Raw genomic sequence first — 13150 nt, forward strand, 5'->3', positions numbered from 1 at the left:
TGGGGTGCTTGTTGCTCAAAGGGGGGAGGGGGGGACAAAAAAAGGGCAGCTATTTTACACAGACGTCAAACACAACCGAAGTCGAACATCTGTCAACTTGTAAACACTGGAAAGCAAAGTTGGAAGAGAGGAAGAAAAGGAAGGAAAAGAGACTGTGCAAGAAAACCAAAAGCAAAAGAAATGGAATAAGCTGCGATTTGGCATTCTTCCTACAGCGCAGGAGTCTACATGGGAACTGAACGCAGCTAGCTGGAGTGCCACACTTTGCATACCGAACAAATACAAAGTGAACGGAAAGTATAAGTTCTTTGTGAGGTTCTACAGAGTCCCAACTTGACCGAAAGTATAAAAATAAACTGCGGACTTGGTTCATTCGGTTAGTCTGAGTTCTTGGAAGCATTTTTCTGAAACTGATCTGTGCCAATTGGGTAACACCAATTGCAGCCTTCCTGAACCTAGAATTTTTTTTTTCTTCTTTTTTCATTCTGAGCTTCCTAGATTCTTAATTTGGGGTCCTTTTGTTTGATTTTTAAATGGTTTCAGGGAACGGAGTGTCCTAGTTTGGCTGTGGGTTTAACCTTTTTGTCTCATTTTTTTTTTTTTACAAGTGAGTGTGCAACAAAGGAGCCCTTTCTAGAAACCTACAAAAAGGCGATCCCATGTTTATCTGTTCTTTTTTTAAAGGCAAAAGACACTAGAGGAATGAGTGTGTGTGTGTGTGTGTGTGTGTGTGTGTGTGTGTGTGTGAGAGAGAGAGAGAGAGAGAGAGAGAGAGAGAGAGAGAGAGAGAGAGAGAGAGAGATTGATTTGGGGATGCTCTGGTGAAGCCGCTGTGTCACTTTTTATTTTGATCTTTGCTTGTTGCTAGGTACCCATCATGCTTTGCTTTCGTTCTCTTTTGTTTGTGTGGCATCATTGGGGACCGTCTTGACTTCAGTTGGTGCTGGCTTTGCTTCTGACTCCTGGGACTCAGACTTTGCTTCTACAGGACCCTTCCTGCAGAGAAACAGAAATAGTGTTGCTGAGATCACAGTGCATCGCTCTGCAGATACCGCCCCTCTTCCCAGGCCATGTCGGGGGTGGGGGTGGGGTGGGGGAGTGGGAGGGGCTTCAGTGGCAGCCTCTGGCATCCAACCTCTAATGAATGCAGGTTGAAATCATCTCAAATGACTCATGCCTGGGGCATGTCCCCAGAAATCCTGGGTGCCATGACTTTATAAGCAACCAGGTGATTTCAAGGTGCAGCTAGGTGGAGGTGCTCTAGTCAGGGTAAAGTCCTTTCCTCCTCCTGCCTTGATTGCCCTGGGGGGGGGGGCTGTGTTAACCTGGGGCAGGAGAAGAGAAGGTCCTTTCTCTTACCCTGACAGGCAGAAGCACAGCATCTCAGCTTGCTACAAGTGGGGTGTACTGGGCTCTGCTTCAGGGACCAGCTTCAGGGACCCCTATCATAAGCCACCTCTCTTTGCCTGCCCCTAACCCTTCACCCCATGCTATTTCAGGATGATAACTCTATGGTGACTGAATAGGGTGACAAAATACTGAACAGGGTGGGCCTACTTGCTACAAGGAACTGAAAGGAACAGCCACATTTATAAATCTTTATAAAAGTCCAGGCATGCCTCTGTCTCCACAGGTCTCACAAGACAGAGTCAAGCCTAAAGACGCACTGGAGCAAGCGCAGCTAACAGGTGACTCGTTGTATTGAGCATCACACCTAAGAAATCTGAAGGTTGAGAACTTGAACTTGGAGACAGGCATTGAGTGTCTGAGAGTCTTGGGTAGGGGTAGGCCTCGCAGTCAGCGTGTGACCGAGCTGTCTGTGGGCTGCATCCTCCCTACATATGTACTTCACCACACCTCACCATGGCTACCTCTTTTCTTCCTGAATACAACGGTGCCTTTCTCAGGAGGCCTTGGCCTGGCCCTGGATAGTGTACACACACACACACACACACACACACACACACACATACACACACACACACACACACACTTTGCGCCCAGGATGACAGATAAAGGCACCTTGGCCTCCTTAGTGCCTTCTCAAGCTCTGCTCACCAGTGGCCCAACTGCAAGGCATCCCCGGGGAAAACAGAAGCATGGCTAGGCTGATAAGGATGAAACATAATTAACGTGGCCTAATTAGTGAGCAGGCCGCTGCTTTGCCCACCGCACTGCCTGCCCCTGCTCCTGCCTCATTCCAGGCCCCTGGATGACAGTTGCCTCACAGAAGCCCTGCAAGAGGCTGAGGACACATCAGACAAGGAGGACACAGCACAGCACAGACACACACCACCACAGGACACAACCCAGTGACAGGAGACAAAGAGAGGCCGTACTCGGTCTTGGCTGGTGCCGGCGGCGGCACAGCGCTGTCTGCAGCGGAAGGAGCAAGCTCAGAGGCTTGTCCACTGGCCCCAGTGGCAGCAGCAGGAGAGCCCAGGGCTGCAAAAACATCCTTTGCAAGGTCAATATCTGGGGTCTTGAAGTTCCCTTCGTCCATTTTTAAGTCCTCGCCCTGGGAAGGGTTTGTGGTGCTGACGGAGGCAGCCTGGCTCTTCGGGCTAGCAGGGGCTGTGGCTGCCTCAGGTGGGTTCTTCATGGCGCCAGGCTGGGTGGGCTCTGGGTCCGGGCCTTTGGTGCTGGGGGCTTCCTGCTTGGCCTGGGGGGCTTCTGTGGCAGGGGCGGCTACTGCTGCTAAGGGGCTGGCTGCCCCAGCTGGGGTGGGGGTTGGAGCGGGGGACGGCTTACTGGCTGGAGGGACCTTGGAGGCCTCCCCCGCACTGGCAGGGGTGCTGGGGCTGAGTACAGCGCCTTGGTTAGCCAGGACAGTGGAGGACAAATTGCTAGCAGAGGGAGTTGAGGTTGGGGTATCACTCAGGTCAACAAGAGGAGCAACCTTTGGGGCCGAGGCTGGGGGTGAGGGTGCGGCAGTGACACCAGGCCCCTTGGAAGGGGTAGTAGCCTGACCAGCGGGCACAGAATTTGAGTCCGGCACAGCTGTGGCTGGTGGGGCAATACTGGAGGTCAGTGTAGTGGTCTCACTGGTGGGGCTGTTCTGAGCAGTGGCAAAAGTTTCGGTGATAGTGTCAGAGTTAGTGGTGACGGTGGTAACGGAAGGCAGCATGTCCTCGACAGTGGCTGTGGTGTCAGCAGGCAGCCTGTGGGGAGGACAGGAAGTAGAGAGAGAATAGACAATGAAGCTGAGACATGACAGAGAAGCTAGATAGGAGCCAAGGAGAGGAGCTGTGGGTGGGCATGCAACCATACACGGGCAGGAACATGGGCCCACAGAGAAACGAGGACGAAGAGGAAGTACAAGCCCCAGGCGGGCGGAAGAGGACACAGGAGACAACAAAGAACGAGGCGGTCTCAAAGGGACCTGCTAGCCTTCCTCCGTGCTGATGCCCCTTCAGCTCTCTGCACAGGGCTCCAGTCCCCTAGAGACCTCTCTAGTGCTCTCTTGGGCCACCCAGGATCTCCTCTCCAGGGAAGGCAGCTGAAGTCCATCCTATACCACTCTAGGTTACTGGAGACCCATAGAAACGGGGTCCAGCTACCTTACAGTTCATCCTAGGCAGGGACGGGGCCAGATGAGGCAGATCAGTGCTCCACACGGCTCCTATATGTCAGGGGCTCTTCTAGTCACAGATGTATGTTCTGTCAAATATAATACTTCCTTCAAATCTATCAGATCCTCAGTAGCCTGGCAGGCATGACAAACATGGCCGGTCAGAGCACCTGAGGATCTCGGAGGTTTCTGATTAGAAGAAGGCCGGGGGACCTCACCAGGTCCCCAACTTTTCTAGCATAGAAGATATTTAAGAAACCCTAAACGAAATGGGCTGGTCCTCTCTTTCAATGAGTTGAGGCCATTCGTAGAATATGTGTGGGATTTTAGAGTAGTCCTGTGAGGCCCACTTATGCGAAGAGCCTGGTAAGACACCCGCCATGACCCAAGGAGAAGCAAGAATGCCTTCTCTCCAAGGAGAGTGGGTTCAGGCATTGTCTGGCCAAGAGGTCTTCTGACCGAGGGCTCCAGAGTTCTGGCTTCCATGTTTGCCCGGGAGCCGAGGGTGAGAAGCAGGGAAGGTTGGGATGGGGTGAGGAGGTGGAACTGGGGATCTATCAAGGAGGTGTCAGCCCCTCCTAGTCCACATACTCGGGCTCTGTCAGCGGCGTGGTCTCATTGGGCTCTGTGTGTTTCCCTCCGTCATGGTTTGGAGTCCGTTCCTCCTCTGTTCGGACCTCCACAATGGGTTCTTTGGACTCATCTTTCCTGTGGAGAGAGTTCTGCTGGTTAGATCCCAGGGTGGCTTCAGAGGGAAGACATCTAGGAAAAGAAGCTGTAGCGAGGGGTATCAGGGTCTGGCCTGTGGCTGGCAAAGCAGGCCAGATTACTATTTCTGCATCTGCCTAGCCCAGAGTGTGTAAGGTAATCAGCTCTACCTCAGTTCTCCCATCTGTAAATTAGGATAAGTAATAGTTTATAACTCACCAACCTGTGAGAACTAAATGAGATGATTCATGTAAAGTTTTTAGCACAGGACAGATAAATCTCCATTGTAAACCCACATGCACACATATGTATGCATGCATATACATGTATTTATAACTGTGCATACATAGGCCCATGTGCATATATGTATCTGTATATATACAGTTACCGGCATGTGGGAGAGTGCTAAACAACTCAACTTCTCACTCCATCCTTTCTCAGCTTGCTACAACAGGCCCGCTCACCCACAGACCTCAAAATCTCCTGCTAACTTGCTAACAGATGCTGCAGGAGGGAAGAACAGATAGGTTGTTCCTCCCAGAGGAGAGGAATCTATATTCATTTTTCTCCTTTTGGTACCCAACAGCCAGGATACAGGGTCTTGCCTTCGGTAGCTGCAAGATAAACACTTGCTGAGTGGTAAATGAATGAATGAGAGATTAAATGCATGCCCTCCATTGCTGGTTCCCCCCCATCACAGCTCCTCTCCAGGTCTAATTCTGACAATCCCCCTCTCTTGACCCCTCAGGGATTTTCAAATCTTTATGAGACTTTAGAACCTAGGGTAGACCCAAGACACTGCTTTTCAAACTGGTAACCCCACCTTGCCTTAAACCTGTGCTTAGAGAGATTTGCTTTGATGATTTAACCACTCAGAGTTTTCATGTGGGAAAAAGTAAGGTTAGCAGGGAGGTCACCATGACACTCTCAGCTAGGCCCTGGGCTGGGACAGAGCCCAGTTGACCAGATAGGTCTGTACTCACGAGAAAGCAGCCTTGCCCTCCTCCATGTCTTTGCCCTTGGCTCCGGGTCCAGCTTTGCCACACAGGTTAACAGCAATGCACATGAGCAGACCACACTTGTTCAGGAAGTAGCAGGTGATGTCCATGACCACCAGGAGCAGGACGAAGATGACAATGAGGATGCCCACGATGGCGCCGGTGCTGAGGCCTGTGGTGGGGCTGCCATTGGCTTAAGTGGGAGAGAGAGAGATGGTCGGTGGTTAGCAGGCTTGGATATGAGCCCCCTGACCCTATGGACAACTGTCCCTGGGGGTGGAGTAGGGCCCTGAGCATAAAACCAAGGCATTTGTGACCAATGGTACCTTCCCAAGGGTCTTCTTATGCCTGGTACAGAGACAAGAGATTCTCTGCATCTTTCAGATGGGGCATGATAACCTCATCTCACCCAGGAGACAGGGTTTAGGGGCTCCCACAAATTAAGAAGAAGAGAGGGGATTATGAGCTGTGTCTTCACTCCTGTCCCCAACCCTGAACCTCCTCCCTAAGGCCTATGCTCAACTGGTCTTCATGAATCCTGTAAGCAGACTGGGCCTAGACAGGCAGTATTTGAGGACATTGAGTGAAGATGAATCCAGGAGGGCTCTGCTGTGTCTCTGGACCATGCAAAAGATTTTTTTTTTTTTTTTTTTTTAGCATAATCAGCCAGTGGCTGCTGGCTTCAGGCTGTACTGTGGCTCTAGGCAGAGTGGTAGACAGGGTCCCATATGGGGTTCCCAGCACTACCTTGGGTCTTGTGGAGATGTTAGGCCCAATGGGGTGCCCAACATATAATTCTACTTCCTCTCCCCTCTTGAAGAGTGAGTCCAAAGGACTTTAACTATGAAGGAACTGGGGTCTCAGTTTACCCTTTCTTTTTGTGCCGCGGAAGGCTGAATGTGACCCATGAAATTCCTGAGACACAGCAGCCTACCCCACAGGTAAGGCAGAGGGTCTGGGAATACTCACCATGTGGGAGCCAGGCATGCTGGGATCAGACTTCAGGAAAACCTGTAGACTTACCCAGATTTGAACATTCTCACAGACAGTCATACTCACGCACAAGACAAACGTCTACCAAGTTACATTCTCACACCCCGACAGTACCCAGCTTCCTACTTCTGGCTGGGTTTTCTGTGTCTATGACACAGAAATAGATAGACCCTACGGTGTCTATCAGCAGTCCTCCAGGGCCTTGACCTATACATTCTCTCACAGAAGGACCCTGGCTAAGTTCCCTGTGTGGCCCCACTGACATCAGTTTTCTGAGAGGGACCCACTGACTCCCATCAATAGCGGTATTGTGGGAAGCAAGACTCTGAACAGAGTTCTGTCTATGGAAGTCACTGTGGAGACAGTAGTCTCAGACTGAAATACGGGCACTTCTCGTTCATTCATTCTTCAAATGCAACTCCATTCTACCCTTAGACTTTGTCTGATATTTCTTGTGCCCCCAAGGGACCGAGGATACCCAGGTCTACAGCTGGCAGTACTTGTGAATTGGCCCCAACCGTCTTCATACTCAGTTCACTATACTTTGTCAACTGCTAAGCCAGTTCCAGCAGCTTGCCAATCTCATCTTGGTCCAGACAAGGGGAGAGAAGGGCAACTCAGAATAAGTGGTACTGCATGTGGGCTGCCATTTTCCTTTTAATGATGTTGGAGTTTTGAGACAGGATCTCACTGACTAGGGTCTCTGATCCTTTTGCCCTCCCTTCCTGAGAGCTGGGATTCCAGGTGTGCACCACCACACCTGGCCACCATTCTTCATTCCTTGTGTGGCCTATCTCTGTCCGTACTAGGTACTGGAGTGCTTCTCTAGGGGTTGTGTCATTCTACTGTTCCTAATTACAGACTTCATTTCTGGCCCAGAATGCCCAGAATACAGATCAAAGGGTACCTTGCAGGTGTTACAGAATAAGTTTAGTTCAGGAAAACTAGTGGGACAAAGTCTAGACCCTGAATCTCATTGAACAGGTCATAGAAGGAAAAGAAAAAAAAAAAAACTTTCAGATGTCTACCTTCTCCATGACCTTGCCCTTGCCCTCCATGACAAGCCCAACTAGGTGCCTTGCACAAAAAGGCTTCTTGAAGGGGCAGCTTTCCTATATCTTCCTAGTAAGAGCTGCCCTGAGGAGTGCCTGGCTGGGGCAGTCTGTCTTCTGTGGTTCCTGGCTTGAGAGCTTGGCATTCAAAGAGGAATGCTCCCAACCAATCCCTCTAGGGGCCCCAGGGCCTGAGCTAGAGGAGATGCCAGGTTCACAAACATCACTCCTTGGCATCTTGACTTGCTTCTTAGTCTTTCTTCCTTGGAATTTTGGGCTGGTCCTTTCTAATCCTTCACTGAGGACTATAGCTGGGGTCTCTGAGAAGACCCAAGATGAGTAAAGGACACTAGCTATCAGGTGTGTGGGCTTTGATATCAGGAAAGCAGCCACTGGCCTCAGCCCTCAGCTGGAATGACTCATTCTTCTAGCAGCCCACTTGAGAATTTCTCCTTACTCTTCACTCATGTAAAAGGAAGGAGATGCCTTAATCTCCTTGATCTTTAGGATCCCAAGGGGTTTCCTTGAACAGGAAAGTCATCTCAGTAGGTGTCAAGTGCCTACTTCATGAAGAAAGAGCTGAAAACATGAAAGTAGTTGTTTTGGGGGCATGGGGGGGATACCTATGTATTTTTGCACTTAGTGGCACTCTTAAATTTTTTTGAGACCAAGTCTTATTTCTCTGTAACCCAGGCTAGTCTGGGCCTTACTATGTAGCTCAAGCTAGCCTCACATATACGACAACCCTCCTGCCTCAGCCTCTGAGAGTTCAGATTACAAGCATGAGCTACCATGCCCATCTCAACAGCAATGGCTTTTATCTTGGTCTTGATATGTAAATGCAGTCCTACATGACTGCTCATCTCTTAACCATTGAGCTCATCTCTAGCCTCATGACCGCTCATCTCTTAACCATTGAGCCTGTCTCCAGCCTCATAACCACTCATCTCTTCAAAGAGGAAAAATAAACTGTGGAGAAGCTATTCTGAGTACGAGAGTACAGCGACTGGATGGCTGTTTGCTCTGGACCCAGCAGAACCAGCCAGAGATTTCCCTGGTTGTGAGCACATTCAAAGGGAGGTATCCAAGGATGAAGACTATGATATGACATAGGCAAAAAAGTAGGTTGGTGGTCTCCCTTTCATTTGATAGAAAGTTCAAAGTCTTCCTTGGCCCATGGGGTCTCACATGTGTTGTGGCCTCTGTGTAGTCCTTCTGATCCTCTTAAAGCAGGGTCTGACCTTCAGTTCCAGGCCAGTCTGCATGCTATCTGATGAATGTGCCAGCCTGTCATCTCCCCAGGGACTGGCTGATTGTGTAGCTGTGTCGTCTTACAGGTCCCATGTTACCTTCTTGGAGATCTACCTTCTTTATCTACTAAGTCACTCTGCTCTATTCTCTTCTGGCCACCATGTGACCTTTTGTCCTGGGTATTTACATGCATGCTCTCTCTGTATGGCTTCTCTAGGACACCCTAGCAGGTGCTTGCTCTCTCTTCTGTTTCCCCAGTCGCTAGGGTGACTCTGACAGAATATTTGTTGGATGACTGAGTTGAGTATTCAGCCTGGGGAAGATAACATCATTCCAAAAATGTCAATGTGTGTCACAGGAAGGAAAAGGACCTGTATTCTGCACAGCATCAGTAGATGCCAATATGGAGGGTGGGGTGGAGCAGACTACAGCCCCACAGGAAGGGTTGACAAGCATAGAAATTCAAACAGTGTGAGTTGCTTTGGGAGGTGAGCACTCTATTTCTAGAAGCATTAAACAGAAACCGGACATGCTCTTGACAGAGATGTTGTAATCCTATGGATGACATACCTTTATCTAGGAGGGCCTTGGGTCAAGGATGGTTTGCAAATCTTTTTCAACCACAAATACCTCATTCCAAACCAGACTTACTCCACACATGATACTATTTCCAAGATACCAGTCTCCATAGTGTGCATTTTTTCTGGAATACTAAAATACTGGTAGACCACATCTTTAGTCATCAAGCTTTGCAATTTTAATTTTGCATGAAAAACAAATGCCTTTTAACACTTAACACAGCAATTCTCCACATGTAGTGGAATTCCTAGATGGTTTCTTAAACACTGAGAATCTGGAGCTCTTCAATTCTAGAATCATTGGGCAGTGAAGATCAGGAATTGGGACTTGAACTAGTACCCTAATCATATGAGGGCCACCATTCCTAAGTCTTCCCTTGTCCTCAATCCCAGTGGCTCCAGGACCCATAACCAAAGGGGTGTTGCCTGCTCCATGTCTGAGACATAACAAATTTGGTCTGATGCAGAAACATTGAGAGAGAGCAAAGATTCCTGAAAGAAAGGGGCCACCCAGCCCACCACTTCCAGGGGCTGATACTTCTACAGCAAGTGAGTGCTCCTGAAGTTGGAGGGAATGATGGTGGCCCTGATAGAGAGATGGAAATAAGAGGAGTCTGTGATGCAGACCAAAGGGTCCTGGGGTCAGGAGACATTCCCATCTTTGTTACAGAATAGTTTAGTTCGGGAAAACTGGTGGGACAAGGTCTAGATCCTACATCTCATTGAATGGGTCATAAAAGGAAAAGCAAAAACAAACAAACAAACAAAACAAAACAAAACAAACAAACAAAACAAAACAAAACAACCCCAAACCTTTCAGATGTCTATCTTCTCCATGACCTTCCTCTCACCCTCTGTGACAAGCCCACCTAGGTACCTTGCACATAAAGAAGGCTTCTTGGAGGGCAGCTTTCCCACATCTTCCTAGGTAAGAGCGGCCCTGAGCAGTGCCTGCCTGGGCTGTCTGTTTTCTTTGGCTCTTGGCTTGAGAGCTTGGCATTCAAAGCAGTTTTGGAATTCAACTGGCTTGCTCCAAGGCTGAGACTCACATATATACCCATTTTCCTGTGTCTTTAAATGGATCTCACATTTTCTAGGTGCCCAGATGGATCTGAGTTATTGTATCATGGTTCCCCAGGTGCTGAAGCCCTCGTCTCAATATGACTGTCAGGCTACCAGAATGGTTGAACTCCAGGGCTTCAGAAACCCCTTATATTTCTGCTTGCTCCTTCCTGGAGCTGGCTAGGCACAGAATGCAGCTTGTCAACACAAGCTTTCTATCTATCGTAAGATCCCCGAGTATGTATGTGTGTGTATATATATATATAGTTAGGAGGAGAAAAGGTTGCTACATACACATAAGACTTGCTGGAGAGCTCTGTATCTGGTGGAATGTGCCACCCCTGAACTCGTCTTCAGAGTGACCACCTCCCCAGTTTTGCAAATGCTCATTCCTCTCATTGTCTGCTGAGGATTCCCAGGTAACAGGAACTGGACACCTTCAGGATCACTTAGAAAAGCATAACGATTTTCATGGGAAAATGCCTTTGATTAGAACTCTCCTTCCCACCAAGGGTGGTGTCCACTTTAATGTCTCCCCTAGGAATCAGTTATCAAGTTCATGTGAGGTAGATGGAGAGGTTTTTATTTTGGGCACTGTATTGGACACAAATACCAAAGAAAATCAAAACACGCTGTTGAGTTTACATGAACTGTTATATATCCTTTAATAATGCAAAGGTGTAAACTTCATAAAGTCTTGCTGATTATCTACACAATGATGTTAGCGTTCTTATTAGTAGAAAAACATGATCTGAACCTGCTGTATAAATATTCTAAAAATGATAAGAGAACCCTCATGGCAGATGGTGTATCTGTACTGATTCACAGTGCAGAGGTGGAGGTGGGGGGGTGAGCTCACTCCCTTGGGGCTACCTGGGGGCTGCTCTCTTAAGGACTCCTGGCTGGGCTAGGAGTCATAACTTTCATGGAGGGACCCAGTGTCTGGCCATGGCTAGTGCACATTAAAGCTGTCTCCAATAGAGTACACCATTACAAGCCACAACAGGCTGGAATAAGCCCAAAGGTTTTCCAGATGGAACCTATGTCTGCTAAGAGTTCACGATCAAGCTAGGGCTCTGGAAATTTAGGGTTCATCTCCAAAGGTCCCTTTAGAAATATTGACACTGTCCCTCTCCTGTGAGTGGGTCAGTGATGAGGCCGAGGCAGACTCCGAGTTCTCCTAGAGTGAATAGTGGAGCACAGAGCACTGTGAAGCCTCTAGGCTGAACACTGGGGATACTGTCAGGTGGCCACACAGTTGGCTTCACCTGCAGACCACAATTCACTAGTGTGACATCTGTCTCTCCAGGGCCATCAGAAGAGGACCGCAGTGGGACCTCTCTTGCCTTCCCTGAAGCTTTCCTTAACTGACCTGCGATTCTCATATCAGGCCCTGAGGCCCCATGCTCTTTTCTGTGCTGTACTGCCCTGTGCCCAAGAGCCATCTTGTTTCACTGAGCTGGTGGGAAGAGGCCAAAGGTCCAGAGCAGAGGTTCATAGCTGAGCGAGAGAGAGGCACTGTCAGTTTTAGGTGCTGAGCACTGTGAAGCCTCTAGGCTGAACACTGGGGAAACTGGCAGGTGGCCACACAGTTGGATTTGCCTGCAGACCACAATTCAGGGTCATTTGGATTCCCAAAAGGAAAGGCTAGTCTTTGAGCATTAAAACGTAACAACAGAAACGAAACAGGTAAAGAACCAAAAAGAACATAAATTAAACGTTCCGTGGAGATGTTCAGAGATGAGATAGGTAGAATGATAGGTGCCATGGTAGGGGAGGGAGTTTTTATTCATTGGAGGGTCCATCCCAAAGTTCACATGCCGATACTAGCGGGTGGTATTCAGCCTTGGGTCTCATGCATCCGAATGTGACACACCCATTTCTTCTTCTGGGTGAATTGTACAACAGCAGACAGGAGTTCCTGGCTTTGCATAATGATTTTAAAAGTGTCATGGAGACCATTAGGGAAGCTGGACCACTCTGGAAGTGCTGACAGGCAGACTGCTCAAATGTATTAACACTGTGGTGGGGTCGGGGGTAGTACGTTCCCTCAATCCCTTACCTTGTGCTCTTTGGAGCACGTAGGGAGAAGGTGTGGAGCGTGACTGATTCACAGGGGATGCTTCTAACCTGTCTGGTATACTGTGCTTATGGTGATGATGGAGGTCATGCCTGGACCACAGACCCCAGGATCTGGAGGTTTAGTGCTCATCTGAAGCATCCTACTGTGAAGTGGAAGAATTAGCTCTGTTGGGATTCAGATAACAAAGCCCATTCCTATTGGGCACATCACAATTTGGCCTTCTTCACAAAGACAGCAGAAGATGTTAGGCTAACACCAGCATTACAGCACCTTCCAGAATGTTCATCAGCTTCAGAAAATAGACAATTTCAACTTTCCCACTGCATGGGCCACAGGAGGATTTAATTCACCTATCATGTCAGCAGAGTGCTCAGGTGAGTCACCACATGGCTATTTAAATACTTGGTACTTAAACACTTAAGTACAACATGGGTACTTAAATACTTAAATGCAGGCGAAGCTAACTGCCTATTGAAAGGTGGAGGGCAGGGCGCAGTGTTAGAGTGAAGGGCACATGTGGTGACTTTAACCATCTGAGCCAAGGTTTAGAAGTCTAGAATTCTTCCTCTGCTGTATTTATGAACAACAACAAAAACACAAGGAGCAGATAGCAGAAACATCTCTGTAAACCTTGCATAATGCTGTTTTTGAAAAATGCTATTGAAAGAAATATCTCTCAAAATCTTCCTTCTCTCTCTCTCTCTCTCTCTCTCTCTCTCTCTCTCTCTCTCTCTCTCTCTCTCCTGCTATTAAAAAAGGAGAAGACCCCATACGAAGTGACAGGAAAGTATCACTGAATGACAAAAATCTCAGGAGGTAAATCTGTTTCCAATCACCATGACCTTCCTTGTTCA

General features: G+C 48.5%; 1 protein-coding gene across 1 annotated transcript in view; it reads right to left on the reverse strand.

The window, feature by feature from the left end:
* Positions 1 to 822: 822 nt before the first annotated feature.
* Ncam1 (neural cell adhesion molecule 1) overlaps positions 823 to 13150 on the reverse strand; it is a 301497-nt gene continuing 289169 nt past the window's right edge. The window contains exons 16-19 of the mRNA XM_059267822.1: positions 5263 to 5470; positions 4163 to 4279; positions 2340 to 3161; positions 823 to 996 (exon numbers count right to left, since the gene is read on the reverse strand). Of these exons, the coding sequence (XP_059123805.1) occupies positions 876 to 996; positions 2340 to 3161; positions 4163 to 4279; positions 5263 to 5470 (1268 nt within the window). The 3' untranslated portion in view covers positions 823 to 875. The remainder of the gene's footprint in view (positions 997 to 2339; positions 3162 to 4162; positions 4280 to 5262; positions 5471 to 13150) is intronic.

Source organism: Peromyscus eremicus, chromosome 7 (genome assembly GCF_949786415.1).
Source record: "Peromyscus eremicus chromosome 7, PerEre_H2_v1, whole genome shotgun sequence".
Taxonomy (NCBI): Eukaryota; Metazoa; Chordata; class Mammalia; order Rodentia; family Cricetidae; genus Peromyscus; species Peromyscus eremicus.